Raw genomic sequence first — 11215 nt, 5'->3', positions numbered from 1 at the left:
ATCTGTACACAAGTTGATGTTAGAAAATTCCATTTATTTGTCAGAATTCTGCACGCGCACACGCAAACATGAGAAAAACTAAATGTCGGATGTCAGTTTAACAACATCATCCACGTGATGATTGGTTGGACGTCGTCACATGACACGGAAAAGCGCGAAAACGTTCCTGTTCCGACGCTAATGTTAGCCGTCGAGCTTCGTTTCGACGGCTCAGTCATTTACAAAAAAAAAAAATGATGGAGAAGCCAATGACTTTCAGATGGACATTTTTAAATATAACAATCAAACTGTATATCTATAATTCTATATTTATATACATACAGTATTTGTATAAATCCCCTTCAATTAGCAATTACCGAAAATTCATAATTAAAGCCCCCCCCCTCACACACACACACACTAAGTACATCATTCACTCAAAAGTAAATATTTGGATTGTTATGCTTGCAGATGAAAATGAAAACAGACTCTTACAGCTAAAAATAGATTTTTTTGCACCCCGCCTTAAACCACACAATAAGCACGCACTCGCACCCCCCCCCAAAAAAAAATTGATATGAAAAGTTTCTTCATTGTCGTCTACAAAATATATATCTTTCTATCTATCTCCGTTTCTTCTGTGGTGGTTTTCAAAAATAACTTCTTGCTGGGATACATTCAGCGCCGACTCCACAGCGCCGCCAAGAGGAGGCGGTTTGCATCACGCCTGCTGCGCGGTTTTGGTTGGTTGGTTAGTTGGGTTGGGGTCGGGGTCAGTACCTGGTCTGGTACTCGTGGTGCCACCTGTTGAAGTCGTTGTAGAAGAGCACGATGCTGCCCGACGCCATTCCCGTGATGATGCACCTGCGTCGCAACAAACAATCAGGTAAGATCAGCTTTTAAAAAAATATATATATATTAAATCAAATGAGGTTATAAATAAATAAAGAAATATCAATTGGGGTTATTGAAGTGCTATGACGATGTCAGCTGTCATTTTTGGGGCGCGTTTTGGTTACCTTTGGTCATGTGACATGGCCATGGAGCGGATGCCGGCGTCGCAGCCCGGGTAGGTGAAAAGGGCCTTAAGGTCGTCAACCCGAAGGACGGTGATGACGCCGCCGTCGCCGCCCGTCAGCAGATACTGACCGTCGCGACTCAGCAGCATCGCCTGCAGGGGGCGACACAAACACCTTCAACAAGGACGCCATCTTTTTTTTTCTTTTTGATCTCATTCATTATTCTCAGAACATTTCGATTTTTTTAATACTGTAATGTATATATAAAGAAAAGTCATATTGCAGTTTTTTGCAACTTTTATTATATTGCCATTTTTTTCTTGTAAAATTATCATTTTCCATTTAATCACAGTTTATACTTACAAAAATCACAACCGGCAAAAAAAAAAAAAAAGTTAAATGTTTGTAATCTAAAATACTCGTCCCGTTTTTATAATAAATTTTTTCTCCCAAAATGTTTTAACTAAAAAAAATAACACCTCAAGGATCTTTTCTCTCATAAAATGTCAATTCTGTAGATAAGTTATACATTTTTGAGTTTCTTGTGTAGTGACTTACGTAAAAGTGATATTCTTAAAATATTTTTCTCATAGTTAATTTTTTTTGTAATTTTACATTTCTTTTTTGTAAATGATAACATCCATCCATTAAAAAAAACTATATATATATATATATATATATATATATATATATATATATATATATATATATATATTGTTATTTTTATTAGCTTCATCTTAAATTTTTCTTATAATTATGTGATTACTGGCAGTAAAATTAACGTATTTTTTGCAAAAATCTTGTAATCCAGGTTTTTAGTCGTTATTTTCATAATATAGCAACTTTAATACATTTACAGCTTTTGTGTATTTACAATACTGCAGTTATGAAATTACATTTTCTTGTAATATAAAAATTCTCAAAATTCCCACTTTTTTGGGGTAGATATTTGCTATCAATATTAACTCATTCACTGCCATTGACGGCTATAAACGTCCAAAATTAATTTTAAGTATTTCTATTAGTTTACCATTTTTTTCACTTTTGTTAACAATTCAGTATAAAAACCTGGAATATTTTTTATTGTACATTTAGAAAATTTGTGATTAATCGTGAGTTAACTAGTGAAGTCATGCGATTCAATTACGATTACAAATTTTAATTGCCTGACGCCCTGAATTTTTGATAATCTTTTCTTATGTTTTTTTTATTCATTCACTGCCATTGACGGCTATAAACGTCAAAAATTCATTTGAACTATTTCTATTAGTTTCACATTTTTTCCCACTTTTGTTAAGAGTATGAAAACCTAGAATTTTTTTTTTAATTGTACATTTAGAACAGATTTGTGATTAATCGTTAGTTAACTAGTGAAGTCATGCGATTAATTACAATTACAAAATTTTAATTGCCTGTCGTCCCTAATTTTTCATCTTTTTTTAATTTTTTTTTTAATGAATTTATGGCAGTGAATGAGTTAACTTGCTTCTTCCTAATATTGCAAATTTTGAGATTAGGACTTTTTTGGACCCGATATTACTTTTATTTTTTTATTTTTTATTTTTAAAGCGCACCAAACAACAAAAAACGAGTTCCTGTGTGTTTGCGATGAAAAAGAAACTCGTTGCAAAATAGGGATGCAACATGGCGGTCGCGCCACAACGACGTGTTCCCAGCCGCGAGGCTGACATTTATGTTGCCTTTCCCGCCCGCAAGAACACAAATCAAACCGGTCGGTCGACGTCGCTGGCTCAACGACAAGGCAACGCGCGTTTCTGTCCTTGCAGGTGGCTCGGTCATGACTCAGCAGAAAAAAAAAAAGAAGAAGAAGAAGAAGAAATAAGGCCAACACGTGTGTTGAATCAAAATGCCATTAAAGGCGAAAGTGAAACTTAAACCGAGGAATTTATGCGAGTCTCAAATGACGGCAGCCTAAATCAGAGCGATGTTGTGTTTGTGTGTCATTTCCGAAGCGCGGAATTGTGAGTTCTGCTTTCCATCACGTACGGGACCTAATTGCCGGTGTCGGTACCAGATGTGATCGGGCTGCCAGATTGTATCGGGGTCGCCTACCGATGGCGTCGCGCGACAGGATTGGCTGGAGATGATCAGTTTACAATTGTTCAATAAAGTTATTTGAAAAAAAATCCGGTTGACGTCAAAACATTGGAAATAAAATATTATTATTTAAATCACAAAATGTATGGACTGAAATGGACAAAACATAAATAAATTAGAATATAAAAGCAGGATACTTGAAGATTTAAGAGCAGTTTGTATTTTTTTTTTAAATGTGAATAGCAACAAAAATTGCACTTATTTGTGTTTGTGTTATAAAAATGTACGCATCCAACAACACCGCAGCTCTGCTTAAGTAAGGATTTTCCCCCCACTCTTGACCACTCACTGATAATAATCTTAACTATCGATACCACTAGCACTTTTCATACTAAAATTTCAATGAATGTATGACAGATAATCGTTTTTGCCCAATATCAGATTTTTTTGCCATAGTATTGTTGGCTGGTATCAGCAGATTTCACAAGTAACAGATACCTTGAAATTAGACCAATAACGGCCCATATTAGCACAGAGTAAAAAAAAAAAAATCGAGTCATACTTGATGGCAGGATGACTAAAAACACAACTAATTTTACACAAGCATTTCAAAAGTCAATTTTCCATATTTGGACCCAAAACGACCTCCGCAGGTCAAAGTTCAACGTCCTGACACGACCAACCCTCCAGGACTTGCGCCACAGGCTTTCTGGTTTTATGGCTGGATCCTGAAGTCCACGACCTCGCCGCCGCCCAGCAGGAGGCGCCGCGCCAGCAGAAAGGCGGCCCGCCCGCCGGCTCGTAAATCTGCCGGCGGACGAGCGGCCGCTCAAGGCAAACGTCCCGCCGCCCAGCGGGAAGCAAAATGGCCTCGCCGGCTCGTATGACGCCACCGCGCTCACATTTTCAAACTTCTCGCAGGTAACGAGGGGAGCAAAAAAAAGTCGGGATTTACGGCGCCGTTAAACGTCCTGCCGCGGATGCTTGAAACTTCTCAAACTTTTTGGGTTCAAGGACCCCTCACAGGGGAGACATTTTTTTTTTACCATGTGAATGCAACAGGATTTTAAAAAAATCGGAAAAAAATCAGAATGCTACAAGAATAAATTTAAAGGAAAACGATGTCATGTTTGGAGAATGAAGTGAACTAAAAATTCATCTTACAAGAATAAAAATCACATTTTTCCAATAAAATAGAAATATTATGACATCAAAGTTTAACAAGGGAGGAAAGTCGTATTTTAGCAAGCGACTTTGGAAAATATAACTTGAGGACAAGCAGGGACATTTGTGGATCACGTTTCATGAAAATTAAACAGGATTTCACTAAAAACCCTGAAAACAAATATAAGGGGTGTCAGGCCGTTAAAATTTGTAATTGTAATCAATCACATGACTTCAATAGTTAACTCACGATTAATTACAAATTTTATATTTGTTCTAAACGTACAATAGAATGTACAATATTTTGCCCCTTAATTTTTTATACTCAACAAAAAAGTGGATTTTTTTTTTAACTAATAGAAATATGGCTGCATATTTTACTATACAGTAATTTTATAATGATTCATAAAATTGAGTTAAAATTAAAAAGATGTTACCGGACTGTAAAAAAACAAGTGTGATATCGATTTGTGTTGAGATCATTTTTCTGCCACTAGATGGCATAATTGCATTTGTAACAATAGTGACAGCTCAGTGCATTTTTTCTTTTCATGTTAAGAGCAATCTCATCTTTAACATGAAGTCACTTTTTAAAATGGGAAAAAACAACTTCACTCCAGTCGCCGCAAATATATGCAGCATTATTATATTAATTACTGCTAAATTTTGACGCGGACGTGTCTGCTGCGTTGCGACTGGAATTCCCCCGTACAGGCTTGCCAAGTATGGGGCGGTCATTAAATAGCGCTTTAAAAAAATAAAAAAATAAAAAAAAATAAAAGAGAAGTGTTAAAGGAATTTTTTTTAATGAACTTAAAATGAACGTACTAATTTTGACAAAATATATTTGCTCAGCTTGTGACATTTGAGGTCTGTGTGGAATAATGAACGATGGAGACTTGTATATATAAAAACTAAAACTAACACTAAAACTAACAAATCCAAGCATTTTTGAAAAATTACCAAACCTTCTCTAACTGAATTTAAATACAGCGTTCCCCCGTTTTCCGCTGGGGTTCGGTTCCAAAAAATACCCACAATAAATAAAATCCGCAAAGTAATTAGCTTTATATTTTACATTTATTCTAAATATTTTAAGGCTCTAAAAGTTTATACACTTTCCTAATTGAGGCATTTACATTTCCTCTTGTATAAACTTTTCCCCAAATTTTAAAAGGACGTTACTTGCATGCAAAATTGCAGCAAAAATCTAGCGAGGGAACGCTGTAAAAAGAATCCGAAACCAAATAAAAGCTAGCTGATATTGTAGCAAATAAAACCAACACATGCACCGTCTGTCACACCCCAAAATGTTTTATGGCGGCAAACGTCATAACGAGCGACGGGGAAAAAAAAATCTTGACAACGTGGGAAAAGCCTCCTCAAATGGACTGCGGCCATCTTGTGACTTTCCGCGTCCGCCTTTTACCGCCCGGATTTCATTTTCTGGCTTGTAAAGGTACAGACTTGTCTTTGTCCGCTCCCAGCGGCGTCTCCAAGCTGCCATGTTTGCAGCGGCGCGAGCGTGTTTCAGGGCCGACAATCACCAGAGGCTTCCTAATGGGAAGCAGACGCGCGCCATGCATTTACATTTCCCAGGCCGGAGCGGAAACAACGGGTCGGGCCGGGCCAAGGCGGTAGCTGCCATCGCGTGTCACTTTTGCCAAGGAGGGCGGAAGTCTGGGAACGTTAGGCGGGAGTTAATGGCGAAGGTGTCCCGGCCCGACGGCGAGTGCGGAATGTTGCGCGGCACGGGGGCCGCTCGCCGCATGCGTGCTGACAACGAGCGGCGCCCATCAAAAGGAGCGTTTCCGTTGTGTGTGAAAGGAAGGACCCCCGAGGCATTTGCAGGCCGGCGCTTTAATCAGGGAAACTTGCAACTAAAGCCCCCTTGAATGGACCCCCCCAACTTTCCTCAAAATTTGTGAACTGAAGAAAAAAATGAAATAACATTTTATGTATAAAATTGTAAATGTATAAAAAAAAATCAAAAAAATTGTATTGTTATTATTATTATTATTATTATCATTGTATTATAATGTGTGGTATTATTAAAAAAATATTTAAAGTTTTTTTTCAAAACAAAAAAAAAGACAAAAAAACATTAAATATTTTATCATTACATTCAAATCGCAATCAGAATATTGAAAGGAAAAAAAAATCACTTATTTCAAAATCGTCTTCCTTGTAAACTGAAGAAAAACAAAACAAAAATTAAATGTATAAAATTGTAAATGTATGAAAAATCTTAAATTAATTAAAAATTGTATTATTAAAAAAGGTTTTATAATTATTATTATTATTGTATTATTTGTATGGTGTTTTAAAAACTGTATTAAATTATTTTTCAAAACAAAAAAGAAAGAAAAAAACTGAATGTAATAAAAAAATATTAAATCGCAATCAGAATATTGAGAAAAAAATCACACTTATTTCAAAATCATCTTCCTCAAAGTTTGTGAACTGAAGAAAAAAAAAGTATAAAATTGTAAATGTATGAAAAATGTAAAAATTATTAAAAATGGTACTATTATTTTTTTTTAATTATTATTATCATCATTGTATTATAATATATGGTATTTTTAAAAATGTTAATTTTTTAAAATAAAAAAACATTCAACATATTAAACAATAAAATATTAAATCGCAATCGGAAAATCGAGGAGAGACAAACCCCCCCCCCCCCATGCCATAATTATTTCCCCCTCAACGTATGTGAACCGACCTTGATGCCGTCCTCCACTTGCATGTGTCCCAGCAGCTTCCCGTTGACACTGAAGACTCCAAATTGTCCTTTGTCGTAGTAGATGACGCAGTGGCCCTCGACCGACGCTTGGATGAGGCGGGGCCGCACGCAGCCCTCGGGGCCCTCCAGGGTTCGCAGCAGGTCCCCGTTCATGGAATGGATCAGGCACGGACCCTCTGCGCACAACACGTGGGGGGGATTGAGAAGAGCTTTGGGTAAAGCTGCGGTAGCGGAAAGCGGCTGACCTTTGCACCCGCTGATGACCAGGCCCAACTCGGCGCACACGCACGAGCACGTCACTTCGCAGTCGTGACCCGTCAGGATGGCTCGAGGTGTGGTGATGCCTGCTGGGGAAGCACGCACACACACGCCACAACTCAGATACAACAATCAAGCCATTTGCGGTCTGACGAGACCCTGCAGTTTGAATTCAGGCCCTTTTCTGTGCATTCTGATTGATCATCCGATGAAGAGCAAGATGGTCCTGAGTCTCAACCAATTTAAATGGATTATTCGATTCTCTCAAGTGTGTATGAATAAGCAAGATTTTTGACATAAATGTTCATTTTTTTTATTTTTAGTCTGTCAATGTAACAAGTCGAATTTGGTTCTGTTTTTGTTAATGAGGACATAATTGAACATAATCTTTTATTTATTTATTTTTATAGATTCACTGTTATATTGACAAATTAGGTGTTGTCAATTTTAACGATGAGTAAAAAAAAAAAAAAAATCTTTAAAAAAGCAACATTTCGAAAATCAACAGAATAAAATTATTTCATTAAAATTACTACGCAATCATTTACATACAAAAAAAATAAAAAATTGCCGGTGTCGGTACCAGATGTGACCAAAAATTTGAAAATGAATAAAATACAGAAAATAAAAGTGAACACAATAAACTAATAATATAAAATTATTATGTAATATGTAAAAACAAATATAACAATAAATCCACATTTTTATAAAAGTTCAAATCATGTACAGTCATTTTTGAATGTTGTTATCTCTCTGATGCTTCCCATTTTGCTGGCTGCAGATGTTTCTGTTTGAGAGCACATGTTGGAAGCAGAAGATGAAAAGGATGAAGCATTTATCCACATTTGTTTTGGCTCCAGCTGAAAGGAAAGGAAACAAAACGCCCCCCCCCCCCCCCACCAAAAAAAAGAACAAAATAAAACCTCATTTCCTCTGCGCTATGTTTGGACTTTACTGACATTATTAATTACACCATAGATTTAGAGAAACTCCAAACATCAAATAAATAAATATACAAATAATAAAATACAAGCGCTTCACAGTCAAGTGTCATTTCTGAGGGCGACCAGCCGATGGCGCCGTTGTGTGAGGAATCAGTGCAGGCTGAACTTGGGCCAATCAGAGGCCTGGGTGTCAACATCATGAAGTGTGTGTGATGTGCAACCAAGTATGATGCATGGCTAGAGACCTTTTTGTGCATTTGCATGAGCGATTCCGCTTGTTGGAAGAGAAAGAAAGGGAAAGTCGGCCATTATGTGCGTGCGCGCGTTTCATTGCGGTCTGTTCCAGCGGAGATCGTCGGTTGGCGGTGAGAGTTTGGAAGGCTTTGTCTGCTCGTTGCTCAATGACACACGCGCAAACGCAAACACATGCATAAAATTCACAAGACAACATTTGGTACTTGATATGATGAGCTCCAATACAATTAAGTTTTTTTTTTTTAGGCTGTTTTTCTTTTAAAGGATTTTTTTTTTTGTAGTAATTATTTAACAAAATTAATTGTGAAAATAAAAAAAGGGGAATTTAGTGTAAAATATTTATGTAACAACTGAATAACTCACAAATTAAATTGAATGACTTTAATATGTATACAATTGATCATAACCACAGACATAATTTTTGTTAGAGTAAAAAAAAAAGAGAAAGTTTTTTTCAGGGCCGATATTCATTTGTAGAAAAAAAAGAAAAAGTTGGTGTCAAAATATTTAGTAATAAAAACTCACGGGTTAACCCTTAAAGCGCACGCTAACTCCCAAATAGCTGCTAATTCGCAGGCTAACAGTTAGCTCGCGGGCTAACAGTTAGCTCGCGGGCTAACAGTTAGCTCGCGGGCTAACAGTTAGCCGGCACATTACTCCCAAATAGCCGCTAATTCGTAAGCTAGCGGTTAGCTCGTGGGCTAACTTAGCCTGCACGCTGACATACATAGAACACAAATTATATAGTGGTAATTATACAAAAAAATAATGCAAAATATAATCACATGATATGAATATTTACATAAATGTGATGTAATCCATATTCAATGTTACTTTCATTGTTAATGATTGGTAACCGTGAGAGTGCGTTTGTAACACATCACTTAACAACAACGCGTTCGTCCGGCAAATTAGCCTCCACTGACTCATGCGTGCGCTATGCTTTCATGGCGGCTAATACCACATGTTATGTACCACATGACGAAGAGACCCCCTCGCACCCTCCCCCGGACCTCCGCAAAAGTGACATTTTTCACTTTTTATCGACCGTGTGACCTCCACCCCCCCCTCCACCCTTCTCGGAGGGGTGCTGAGCTTTCATGTGCCGACCGGCGACTTCCCCCCCCATTCCCCACCAGAACGTCACGTTTTGAACGTCTCTAAGTGGCCTTCACTTTCACTCCACAGACAAACACACACACACACACAGGAAACCCAATCTGTGTGCTGGAGCCCCCCCCACCCCCCCCCGGTCACATGAAACTAGATGTTACTTTACAAGTGTAAATCACAACATCACAGCTCTCCAGCTGGGACTGAATATTGCCCCACCAGATGGCGCTATTCTTTCCAAAAACTGGATTTATATTGAATGCAGAGTACCGGTAGTGGTTTGATTGTGGACTTTTCCATTAGTTGATGTGCGACAAATCCTGCATAGCAACAAGCGACAACCAACCGACGCATTATGTAAGTCAAAGATGCGCGTTCGAGTGACGAGAATACAGAATAGCATTCTAATGTAAGGCGGAATAAGGTTTATGAGGGGGAAAAAGTTAAAATATTAAATGGGGAAAAAAAAGTTTTTTAAGTTTTCGTGTTTTAAGAGTAAGGTTTGTAATATCATGAAAAAAAATTCACATTAAAAAGGCAAAATAATAATGACAATTAAGTGGAAATATTAAGAGCAGAAAAAATCATACCAGTGTCTTTAAAAATTAAGTTATAAATACAAAAAACAATACTACAAAGTAAAATCAAAATAAAGTCATATATTATTATTTTTCCCCCAAAAGGCTTAATATTACTAGAAAAGTCCCACAATAAAAAAAATCCATAAAAAAATCCAGAATACTTTGAGTATAGTTGGATTTCAAACTTTAAAAAAGAATAAGATATATATCGTAAAAGTATGAGAATTACAGGCTAAAACTTATTTTTAAGGCTTATAGGCTCAAAGTCATAATAAAACACCCACATTTTTTTAAAGAACGATGATAAACCATCAATATATATTTTCCCCCCAAAAAGTGGAAAAGGGGGGGGGGGACCTCAGCCCCCCCACCCACAATAAAAAATAAATAAATAAAAATGAAAAATAAATCTGTGACTATAATATAACCCCCCCCACTCCGTATCGCATGTGTGTGTTTGCCACTTACTGGCCGGGCTCTCCCCGATGCTGCTGAGCTTTCCGTTCCAGTACCACAGCAGCAGGGTGGCGTCACGCGAGCCCGACAGCACGTAGCAGTCGCCCCCGATGTACGACTCTGACCGGGCCAGACACGTCACCACGTCGCGGTGACCGAACACGATCTGAGTCAGCTTGCCTGCGGACAAAAACACAAAACAAAAGTAAGCGTCGCCACAAAGTCGTTTTGTACTTTGACTAATAAAGGTAAGAAGGTCAAGTCAAATGCAATACTGCTCGCTTTTTGCAGAGGATAAAGAATATATGCCAGTGAGCATTATTGTATGTTCTGTCTGCGTTGTGTTGCTCTTACGTGTTAGCATTAAGCTAGCAGACGATAGTGAATCCGATATGCTTAAATACATAATAAGCATTTATTATCTTTACATGTGCAGAAAGTGAAATGTAGCTAATGTTATGGCACTTGAACGCGAATGACGAGATAATCGCGGGGCGTCACGGCGGCTGTGTTTGCAGTTTGTCATCGTCCGTCCGCCGGTTCGGCACGATCAACACGAGCGCGAGAATAAATATTTGTCCCGCGTCCGTGTCTGAGCGCGCGAGAGGCTAATTGCTGTCAGATTTCAGCCCTCCGTCGACA

The 11215-nt window shown here is 37.8% G+C and overlaps 1 protein-coding gene across 10 annotated transcripts in view; it reads right to left on the bottom strand.

The window, feature by feature from the left end:
• Nucleotides 1-13: 13 nt before the first annotated feature.
• The window catches only part of lrba (LPS-responsive vesicle trafficking, beach and anchor containing), a 218242-nt gene continuing 207040 nt past the window's right edge, over nt 14-11215 (bottom strand). For 8 of the 10 annotated variants that reach the window (XM_077569992.1, XM_077569997.1, XM_077569994.1 and 5 more), the window contains 5 exons: nt 10586-10753; nt 7212-7313; nt 6946-7142; nt 999-1150; nt 14-843 (listed from right to left, as the gene is read on the bottom strand). In XM_077569992.1, the coding sequence (XP_077426118.1) occupies nt 753-843; nt 999-1150; nt 6946-7142; nt 7212-7313; nt 10586-10753 (710 nt within the window). In that variant the 3' untranslated portion in view covers nt 14-752. The remainder of the gene's footprint in view (nt 844-998; nt 1151-6945; nt 7143-7211; nt 7314-10585; nt 10754-11215) is intronic. The other 2 variants (XM_077569995.1, XM_077570002.1) reach the window with 1 other exon arrangement.

The sequence above is a fragment of the Vanacampus margaritifer genome, chromosome 7 (assembly GCF_051991255.1).
Source record: "Vanacampus margaritifer isolate UIUO_Vmar chromosome 7, RoL_Vmar_1.0, whole genome shotgun sequence".
NCBI lineage: Eukaryota > Metazoa > Chordata > Actinopteri > Syngnathiformes > Syngnathidae > Vanacampus > Vanacampus margaritifer.
The sequence above is the reverse complement of the archived record's forward strand: the minus strand, read 5'-3'. Positions and strand labels throughout refer to the sequence as shown.